Source organism: Castanea sativa, chromosome 9 (genome assembly GCF_040712315.1).
Source record: "Castanea sativa cultivar Marrone di Chiusa Pesio chromosome 9, ASM4071231v1".
Taxonomy (NCBI): domain Eukaryota; kingdom Viridiplantae; phylum Streptophyta; class Magnoliopsida; order Fagales; family Fagaceae; genus Castanea; species Castanea sativa.
In genome coordinates this window covers 34,094,879-34,106,249 of record NC_134021.1, presented here as the reverse complement: position 1 = coordinate 34,106,249, position 11,371 = coordinate 34,094,879, and the positions used below count along the sequence as shown (strand labels likewise).

General features: G+C 35.3%; 1 protein-coding gene across 1 annotated transcript; it reads right to left on the bottom strand.

Annotated features, from left to right (window-relative positions):
* Window positions 1–6,462: 6,462 nt before the first annotated feature.
* Window positions 6,463–8,706, bottom strand: LOC142610853 (cytochrome P450 81Q32-like). Its single transcript, XM_075782809.1, has 2 exons — window positions 7,748–8,706; window positions 6,463–7,247 (listed from the first exon to the last, which is right to left on the bottom strand). The coding sequence occupies exons 1-2, from the start codon at window positions 8,639–8,641 to the stop codon at window positions 6,621–6,623; spliced, it is 1,521 nt and encodes a 506-aa protein (XP_075638924.1). The 5' UTR covers window positions 8,642–8,706; the 3' UTR covers window positions 6,463–6,620.
* Window positions 8,707–11,371: the final 2,665 nt, after the last annotated feature.

The window sequence follows — 11,371 nt, the reverse complement described above, 5'->3', positions numbered from 1 at the left end:
AGTTGAGTGAATTAACTTCTCTCATATGTTCATTTGTTTGCTGTGGTTTTGTCACGGATTGCCAAAGGGGGAGATTGTTAGGAAATATGTGGTTCACTTAATAAGAACATATGTTATTATTTTATGCAATTGGCTAATCCTTTGACAAAACGCAATGATGTGTTTAATACTTCAAAGAACATATTGTTCAAGTCTAGTATTAAAGCCATGAAGATTGAACCAAGAAACAAGTGAAGAAAAGGTGTTTACTAAAGCTAGACACCTGCTCGATAGCTGCTTGACAGATAGCTACCTATCGAGGTTTAAAGAGGCTCGACAGATGCTATCTATCGAGGTTACGGAAATCAGAATTTTCGGATCTGATTTTTGGGCTAGGCTTTTGTATTTGTGTAGGGTTTCTTTTATTACAACCCTAGACATATATAAGACATATTTTAGAGGCTGTCACACAAGAGAATACAAGGAGAACATATGAAAAAGGTGACTGAAGCCTTATTCTTTCAAAAAAAGAAGCTACTGCGTCTTTGCGCCTTAGGGTTTTGTAACCAAGTGCTTCTTGATCTTCATTGTTGATGAAGTGAAGAACTTTGCAACCAACATCTTCTTCTCTCTAGTTGGTGATTGAAGTCGCGTACTGGGATCCGCGCAATTGGTTAGTCACGTACTGGGATCTGTGCATCAAAGGGTAGCGTTCATATATTGAAGAGTTTAGAGGTTCTAAAGCGGTAGAAGGTTTCCACTGTGAGTTCATCTACGGGGATTGTAGAGTCTAGGGACAAATGTTTTGTACTAGATCTGAAACTTCTCTTTACTATAGTGAATTGCTTTTCGGGAAGGTTTCCCCCTAGGTTTTTTACTGTGAAACTGGTTGGTTTTATTGGTTTTCCTAGGTCATCATATCTTGTCTTATTTATTTTTCCGCTGCACATAGTTTTGACATGATATTGATGTTTGTTTGTTTTAACAAGTTTTATGCATAATAAATCTAATTAACAACTTGGATTTAAAACTTGTTAATTCTATCAACCGGGATCTAAATTTCCCAACACTTTACTTTTCATGTGCTTTCTTTCTTATTATACATAATTTGTTATTATATAATTAATATATTATATACTGTGTGACATTATAATTTATAAATGTACTTGATTAGTTTGATTAAAATGTACAGTATATACAACTATATTAACATGTATTTAGCACTTTAAAAAAAATTAACATGTATTTAGTTGTTGTTTAACATTACTATTTTAGATTTTATACACATACAAAAATTTTTATAAATGCCCTCCCGTAAAGATAAATTCTTGGCTTCGCTACTAGGCCCAAGTGTTTTCTCCTTGGGCCCACCAAATAGTTTTCTCCCCAAAATGGAGAGAAAACTGAAGGGAGAAAATGAAACTGCTTAATGGACAAAAATGTTCTTGTGCACTTGCACATGGGCTTTGTTTGTACATTGCTCCGCTTCACTTTTTTCTTTTCTTTTTTCCTTCCTCCTGGATGTTCCCCGTTTTTTTCTCCTTCCTCCTTCCTTCTTCTTCTTCTTCTTCCCTCATTGCCTCTTCTTCTTCCCGTTTTTTTTACTTTTGCTTTCTTTTGTGTTTTGTTTTTGGTTGTTTGTCACTTTTTTGGTTTTAATTGGTCATCATTTTTAACAATGGTACATGAGTAAATTTATACACTCACTTTTTCCATCCCTCTACTTTTTCACTTCCAGCCAAAAAGAAAGGAAGGAAATTAAAATCATTTCTATCCTCCCACTTTTCCACTCTTCCAACAAAACGGACCCTAAGGGTCCGTTCGGTTAGAGGAGTGAAAAAGTGGGAGGATGAAAAATATTTAGTTTTCCCTCATATGTGTTTTGTTGGAGGGTGGAAAACTCTTTTGTTTGGTTGGAGAGAAAAAAGGAATGATGAAAATGTAATTTATATAAATTGACTATTATACCCTTGTTACATAATATGTAAGAAATAGAATTATTTGTACCCATTAAATAATATAAAATTTACCACATCATATATATAAATTTTTATTTTTTTTTATTATTATAATGTAAAAATTAATGTAATACGGAAAAAAAAACCAAAAAATCAACAAGAAAAAAAAAGATTAATGAGGAGTATAATGAGGACAATAGATTAGGTCATGTTGAGAGAGAGAGAGAGAGAGAGAAGAGAACGTCACGTTGAACAAAAAAAAAAAAAAAGAGAATGTCACGTTGAAAAGAAAAAGAAAAAAAAGAAAGAGGAGAACGTCACGTTGAAAAAGAGAGAGAGAGAGAGAGAGAGAGAGAGAGAGAGAAGAGAACGTCACATTGAAAAAAAAAAAAAAGAACTTGGGAGGAAAAAAAGCTAAATGAGTTTGAGGGCATTTTTGTAAAAGTGTTACTCTAGCACTTTTCTCCCTAGATTTTCCTCCCAATTTGGGAGGAAAAAAATGTGGGCCCGGGAGAGAAAACTTTCTTCCGGGTTTTCTCTCCTTATTTTCCTTCCCCAACCAAATAGTGGAAAACAACATTTTCCACCATATTTTTCTCTCTCTATTTTCCATTCTCCCTATTTTCACCCCATACGAACACACCCTAAGAGTACCGAATATTTAGCCGAATAAAAGAGGTGTTTAAGAATTAAATGTAACATATATAATATTTAAAAATTAAATAAATATTATGTGTTGTGCACTAGACTTATCTATACATCTATATATATATATATATAATGATAATAATAGATGAAACTAAGAGAAACTCAAATTAGAACTCCAAATTATAGTTCCAATTTTGTGCCATGTGTCCTAAATTACTTATTTTTAAAGAGTTTCATTTATTAATTTTAGAATCAAATGTGGGACCACATTATAAATAATAATCCAAGTGAGTTATTAAGTACAAAAACCAAAGAGTCTAGAATAAATGAATCGTAAAAAAAAAAAAAAAAAAATGATGATGATTCACAATAAGTTTTAAGAAAAAATGGAAAATTTACATTTTATACCTAATAATATCGTTATAAATTTTTTTAAAGAGTTAAAAAAAATATTAAAATGACTATCGATAGTATTTAAATTATATATATAGGAATTATATTATGTATCTTATTGTATATCTTTAAGTATATCCATGCATATGCATGGGGTTACAAGCTAGTCTCTATATATAATAATAGGTAAAGCAAAAAAAAAAAAAATCTAATTAAATTTCAAATTAGAATTCAATTAGAGTCTAATTATGCGCCACGTGTCTCATCTAATCTAAATTTTAGAATTTTGTGCTGAGTGAGTTAATTTAGTGTAAAAATTGAATTTCAATTAAATTTTAATTTTGCGCCATGTGTCCCATCTAATCTAAATTTTTAAATTTTTGTGCCAAATTAGTTAATTTAGTGTAGCAAACGAGGAGTTCAATATAATAAACCATAAAAAAACATAAACATATAACCAAAAAAATTTAAATTTATAAGTCATCTATATATATATATATATATTAATAGGTAAAGCTTAGAGAAAATTGGATTAGAATTTGAAATTATAATCCAATTTTGCGCTATGTGTATAAATTTATGTGGAAACTAAACCATAATTATCCACTTAAGCTTGTGCAATGTGCGTACTAAAGTTTTTTAATCTTTGTGTCAGGTGAATTAATGAGTGCAAAATATTAAGAATCTAATATTAATGAACTATAATTTAAAAAAAATAAAAAAAATCACCCCTTTTGGCAATTCGTGACAAAACCACAACAAACAAATGAAGTATGAGAGAAGTCATAAATCACTAAACTCATAATCACTTCTTGAATACAATAAAATATAATCCTAACACAAACTCTTGAAAAACTTTGCAAGAAAAGAATTCATGGCATGATAGATTTTGACAACCTGTATTTCTAAAACACTTTAAACAAAACTCATCAAGGAATCCTATTGTGAAACAAAAATAAAAGATTGCATACATACAGAAACATGTGTATAAAGAGGGAAAAGAAACAACACATGGAGAGATAGGTGAAAGGGACAAGAACATCATTATATATATAAATATATCAAAGATAAATACAATGTTTGCTATCACTAAGTGGTCACAAGACCAATGTACAAAAAGATAAAGTATCTAAAAGAGAAAGAAAAGAAAAGATACATAAATCATCACTACATCCCTCAAGAAAAAAAACACTCTCCCTAACAAAAAGGTCCTATGCTAAATCTCCCCCTAAGTACATGACTACTCTCATACCCTAAACTGCTTCCCCTTTGTCTTATCACCAGAAGAGCTAGCATCCTCATCCTCCTCATCATCATCATCATCACTAGAGCCATCATCATCATCCTCGTCCTCTGAAGCCTGTGGAGATGGAGAGGGAGAAGCAACGAAGCCACAAAGGCGAGCCTGACATCATGCAATATGACCCACACAAGTGGTCACCTGACTCATCTCATTAGTGAGAGTGTCAAGGCGAGCATCCATGCGCTGAAGTTGCGCCATGATCATATCAAGCGTCATACCACCCGCAGAGGAAGAAGGAGCAGAGGTGGATGGGGTGAAGGAGGCTAGAGGAGTCGCCGTCTTGGTCCATAGTTGTTTCGGTCGATGTTAGGCCTTGCTCCGTCTAACGGATGCCACGCTCAAGGTACCCATGAAGGTGAAGTGAGTAGACTCGGGATAAGAGACAGAGGAGTGGCAAATGATCCTTGTGATAATGGAAGGAAAGATAAGCTTATCACAGGTCGTTGTATCCTTATAGATGTCTATAAGGGGGAGAATGAAATGAGAGGGAAAGTCAATAGTAAGGTCCTCAATAAGGGACAACATAAAACGAGCACGAGGCTCAGTAATAGAATTATAGTGAGATAAGGGGTAGAGAACAAATGTCATTACCATATTCAGGAATCTCGGACCTTTTGCAAAGCCCGAGCATGAGGTGTTTTGATGCTCACCCCATGAAGAAGGTATCTCACAAAATAGAGACAGAAGTTCGTCTTTGGACATAGTCATCAGATATGGACATTTGGGGTAATCCAAATGCGATTCCCTCGAAACATGTAGCACTTCGGAGATAAGCTCCGGAGTAACTACTAAATGAGTACCTCAAACAAAAGTAACAAACTGAGGTACTAAAGAATCAAAACCGTGCATATTGGAGTAGAACTCCTGTATGATCACGGAGGGACAACTCACGGGTATCTCACATAGAGATTCCCAACCCCGCTTGTGAATGACAGTCGGAAGAGTAGTATCGGAGAAGTCTGATAGGATAACATGGCGTTCCGAATGAATGCCATTTTTGGAGAAGTTCTCCAAGAAGTCCTTACGGGAATTCTCATCACGAAACCTGACATGTAGAGGAGTAGGAATAGAAAATGATGCCCTGGAACAAAGAGAGTTCCGGGACGGAGTAGTTTTACGCTTGGGTGCCATGCGTAGACTATCCGAGAGAGAGAGAGAGAGAGAGAGAGAGAGAGAGAGAGAGAGAGGAAAGCAAAAAAGCACCATCAATAAAGAGTACCAGAAAAGAAAATGAAAAGGTACGTATGCATGAACAATGCATGAGCATGTGACGTATAACAAAAAAATGCATCATGGGCTCAGCCCAATCCAATCCTAACAACACACAAGGTTCCAACATAGAAACACACATCTATAATGCATGAAACATTGTGAAAATGCAAATGTAATGCAATGCATGAGCATATAACATCATATAAGAAAAACCCTTCCAAAAAATTTTACGGAAAACTCATCAATTATTTGCATTTGTAATATAATATCGGAGTAGTTTGAATGTTTAAAAGATAAAGAGAGAAGACCTTATAACGCACTTATTGATTATTTTCATCATTGGGCTTGGTACACCTCATTTCATGTGTATGGGTTACTCTCTTGTATATATGGAGCAAGGCTTTGTGTAAAAACGTAGTGTTTCTCCGTTTTTTACACATAGTAGTCACACAATCTCTCCATGAGAGAGAGAGAGAGAGAGAGAGAGAGAGAGAGAGCGCTTAGCCAAAAAAAAGGAATAGCAGAGAAGACAGACCCACACATGAAAGTTGACTGGAATAAGCTCAACCGGTAGTTTTCTTCTTCTTCACCATTGTCTTTCACTTAGAAAAAAATCTTTCTCAATTATTTGCTTTTGATAATATTATTGTAAATAAGGAAAGACGCAACTGAATTAAATATCTAAGTAAACTCAATTCAAGATACATATCATATCTTTTATATATATATATAATCTAAAAATATGTCTCAAATTCTAGACATTCATTTCACCAATTTAGCAAATGCACAAGTGTTTTTGCAGTTAACTTTCAAATTTTACACAACTTGACTTATTTATATCCTATAACAAAATGTCCTAATTTAACTTAAGAATTTGGAAGGGAAAAGTAAAATTATACGTATCGTTTACTATTCCTTAAACAAATATACAAATCACTATTTATTATAGGCCAAAAACAACAACACCACACCAAAAAAAAAAACCCCAAAAAAAGATACAACTTTATATAGATACAATAATTCAATTTGAAAATTGAATATGTAATGGTTTATTTTAGTCTATTAAATGATTAAAATTATCAACAAATAACTAAGCAAGTCTCTTAAAAGTAATTCAAGGAGATTGTTCAAACATCATCTGTTGACATAGAAAGAAGCTTATGCATGATTGGGCGTGCTTTACACATGGCCTCCAATGGCATGGCTTTAGGCATAGTGAGCCCACTACCTTCATCTATGTCAACTTCTTTTGTGGTAACCCTTTCCCACTCAAAACATTGAATCAACGAACCCAAAGTCAGGCTCACAGTACGTTGGGCGAGGCCTGCCCCAGGACAAGTCCTTCTCCCAATCCCAAATGGCATTAGCTTATGTCCTTCACTTTCACCATTTTCAAACCTCTCTGGTTTAAAACTAGTCGCATCATCCCACACCATAGGATCTCTATGTATGGCCCATGCATTGACCAATAACATTGTGCCACTTGGTACATCATATCCTCCGATGGTGCAATCAGCAGAGGACATATGGGGTACTAACAATGGTGCTGCTGGATACAATCGAAGGGTTTCTGAGATAATACTCTGAAGGTAGTGTAATTTGGAAACATCTGATTCCTCAATCAATTTCTCTTCTCCAATTTGACTATTTATCTCATCTCTAGCTTTCTTCAATATATTAGGATGATTAAGCAAATTAGTCATTGCCCACTCTAATGTAACTGCTGATGTGTCAGTCCCAGCAAGTAACAATACATGTGCATTATACACGAGGTGTTTAGAATAAAACAACAATATATTAAATAAAAAAGGTTTCTTTATATGTTCTGCGAAATTCAACAACGATGATATGTAACTAGTTAGTCTAATGTTACTGTGGATTTTTTTTCCTCAGGACTAAGGGTCTGTTTGGATACTGCTTATTGCTGAAAACTGAAGACACTGTATTAAAATAATTTTTAAATGTGTGAATAATGTCGTGAGACCTATTTTTAATAAAAGTTTTGCTGAAAAAAGAGGCTTGTAGGTCCCGTCATCAGTGCACGGGACCCACGCACAAAACGCTGGACGCTTGCCACTATCCAAACATTCACTAAGAATGTCACTTTTTTGCACTAGACAACAATTCCGATGAAGCTATTAAAGAAAAATAAAACAGATAATTGCGTGACTGCTTTTTAAGATGCAAGAATCAAACAAAACCATGATTTCCTAGTTTGCTCAGTAAGAAATGAAGCATTATTCAATGCACTTACCAATATAAGCCCCTTGATGATTTGGTCCGTGTAGTACTCTGGCTGTGATTTTTGCAAAGAAAGCATATGGTCAATCATAGTGTTACCCTCTTCCTCCTTAAGCCTTTTCTCATTAATGAGTGCTTGCAAGAACTCATCCGTCCTCTTGGAAAGGCTCTTCAACTTCTTCTCCAAACCTCCATAATCCATCCACCGCAAGATGGGCACAAACTCTGTGGGATTTGATGCCCCTTCGAACCTTGTTAACTCTTTAATTATCCGCCTAAACTGTCTCGCTTCTTCCTCGTCCTTCACGTCTTCACCGTACATGTAGTACCGTTTTCCTGCCACCATTCTCATTATGTTGTTAAATGTCATCTCCAAGAGCATTGATTGTAGCTCCACCTTGGCGAAACTGTGGCAAGAGTTGCGGGATAGGTTTTGTAGCAAGTGCTTGATCTCATCCCTTCGGATGCCTAAGAACTTGTTGAGGCGATTGTTTGAGAAGATTTCGAGGGTACTAATGCGGCGGAGGTTGCGCCAGTGATCACCATATGGGGATTGTACTAGGGTGGTGTTGTTGTAGGCAACGTGCTTGCCTAGTAGGAAGGGAGGACGATTGGCTAATACTATGTCATTCTTTGTGAAGCACTCTTCAACTGTTGATGAGGATGAAACAATGACCACAAGTTGTGAACCAAATTTGAGTGAGAATATTTGACCATATTTTTGTGAGAGGGCATGGAAAGTACGGTGGAATGGTTTTTTAATGATATGGAGATGACCTATGATTGGAAGAGAAGGTGGGCTAGGTGGGAGGTGTTTTGGTCGAGAAGTTCTTGTTTTGAGGATGAGCTTGAAAGCAATAAGAAAGCTGAGAAGTGTGAGAGACAAATATAGTAAGATGGCTTCCATGTTTATTTTTATGATATTTTGATACTGAAATGATTTCTGATGCTCTATGATTGAAGATGCATGTGGTCACTACATATTTATAGGGACTGGCCAGTTAGTGTTAGAATATCATTTGTTTTAAAGGTAAATCATATCATTTGTTTTAAAGGTAAATCACACGTTGACACACGACACTCTTCAAATGAGCAAAAATCAATTTTGTGTACACCACATTGAAGATCACGTTTGCAATGATGAGGTGCCTTTTTGGCTCAGAACGGACATAATAATGATGCCTATCCAGTGCCTCACGTCACTGACTGTGTGTATTTGTTTCTCTCAATTGATTTGCGTCACCAGTGCATAATCGCATTTAGCTTTGCATGCGTCATAAGATATATAATGTGTGGATAAGAGGCAGCAATAGTTGACGGGAAAAGGACAGGAACTAAAAAAAGCGAAGATTCAATTACGTAAAAAGAAATTGAACGGTCAACGAGGACATGCTGATTTTGTTTAAAAGGTAAACCACAGAATCATTTTGGCGTTGACTAAATTATTTGCTGTCTTTTACATTGTTTAAAAGACAAACCGCAAAGTCATTTTGGCGTTAGCTACTTAGCAAAGCTATTTTCTTTTCCTAATTTGAAAGGTAAACCACAAAATCAAAGGCTGCGCGTATTTACTTTCTTTTCTTTGTTATTTCGTCATCAAGTACGTGATCGTGTTAGCTAAGCAAGGGTTTAAAGAATTACAATCCAATTGGCTAATTATTTGCTTGAACAGTGGCATACGTAGGTGGGAGATGCCGCAAGACATCTCTACGCCTTTTCCACTCTAATTTGATCATCATATCCTTTACAGCATAGGTTCCCTGCCTCTTGCGGTAAATTTTTTTTTTGATTTTAAGACATCTTACTAATCAACACTGGCAGAAGCAGGAGATAACGGGTGTTAAATATTAAAATAAAACTTTTGATGTTGGGTGTATTGTAAATTGAGTTATTAAAATAAAAGTAACTTTTTGAGTTACTAAAAGTTATATCTTTTACATGTTTTACTGTGAATACTCTAAATACGAGTAAATTTATGTACAATATTTGTTTAATACATTTTTTTTTTTTTACAACTTGTTATTTCAACAAGGTGTGATTGATAGATGAAAATGTGATGATATTAGTGGCCTATATTACCACTAATTACAACTTACTGCTTTAGTAACTTGTAAAAAGATTATTATAAAAATATATGTATGTATCCCTATTATCGTTGTCACGAAAAACTTTAAATTACAGGCAATGCTTAAGAGCACCCACATCAATGCTTGTATAATAAAAAGGTATATCATTTTAGCTAACCAAGCCTAAAATGCATACACAATAGTCTTTATAATGTTTTGTACAAATACATTGTTGCTATAGTAATTCTATAAAGTACAACATTTAATGTTTTAAAAAAAAAAAAAAAAATGTTGTAGAAGGCAAAAAATTAATTAATCGAATTACAATATGCCACGTCAAAATTTAATGAGATATTCCAAATTTATGTGTCATTAAATTAATTAAATCAAATGTGAATAGGTGAAATCCAAGGCTCAAGCAGTACGTGCCAACTGTCAAGGATGAATATGACACCTTCGTTGCATGCCAAGAACCACATGGAGGCATAGAAGAATACCTGATGGTTTTTATTAACACCTTATAGGAAATGGCAATGAAAAGAGATTTTGGCTTCATGAAGTTTTAGGCTTTTCATTTCTTTTCTTATTTTTAAACCTATAAATTTCATGAAGTTCCTCACAGCCGTATTCTTTGACAAGTTTTGAAGAAAATTAGTCCAAATCTTCTAACCTAGTCTAGAGGTGAGTCCCGCAGAGAACCGTAATGGCTAAAGCTGAAGGAGACCGAGAAAAGAGGGACCTCTACCAAAGAAGAGTTCTTTATAAATTATAATTGCAACCAACAATTAATATAACAAAAAAAACCATTACGATAGTCAAGATTAAGAATAAAAATAAAATCAACGTGTAATTAAACCCAAGCCAAAGAACGAAGTGGAAGATTTCTCGCCAGAAAGGATCACTCGTAAAATAAATTCTTGAGAGTAACAGTCTGTCCAAAGATTCACCAAATTAAAAGAACAAAACCCATTGTTAACATGTAATAGGGTTGTGGGCGTTAGACCCACATTGTTTGCTTGTATAACACACATACTTGTACTACACACTCAGCCTCCTATATAAAGGCACTCATGTATATTTAATTCTTTGAGAAATAAAATACTATTCATTCAGTATTTCTAACATGGACTCTTATCGCTTCCGCCATCACAACAGCCTCTATAGCCACTCACCGTTGAACCTCCGACGTCTCTCAACCGCCGTCCTTGGGTTCCGAGCCTGTAGCTGCCGTCGTTGAGGAGTTCCACACCACACAAACCACTGCACTTACTGTCTTCGCCATGTATCTTGCTCCGATAATATTTTTGCAGGTACCACTGTGATCGTCTCGCCCCGATCTACTCAATCGTGGAAATCTCGCAGTTATTGGAGCTCATATGCGCCCTCATGCACCGCCCAAAGAAGATGCGGCTCAGTCATGCACTGGCCTCTAGACCTACAGACGTCATCACTACCATGTCCACCCTAGCTAACGTCATCATTGCGTCATATGCATGCGTCAGTTGCCACGTCATCCGTCGACTTTGACCGCCACCATTGACTTTGACCGTGAGTTTGATAGTTGGCTTTTT

What these genes read in the sequence shown, in the direction of transcription:
- LOC142610853 (XM_075782809.1), bottom strand. Translation starts at nt 8,641, where the DNA reads ATGGAAGCCATCTTACTATATTTGTCTCTCACACTTCTCAGCTTTCTT. An exon ending in TCATCAAGGGGCTTATATTG is followed by an intron (nt 7,248 to 7,747) that starts GTAAGTGCATTG and finishes TATAATGCACAT; the next exon opens with GTATTGTTACTTGCTGGGAC.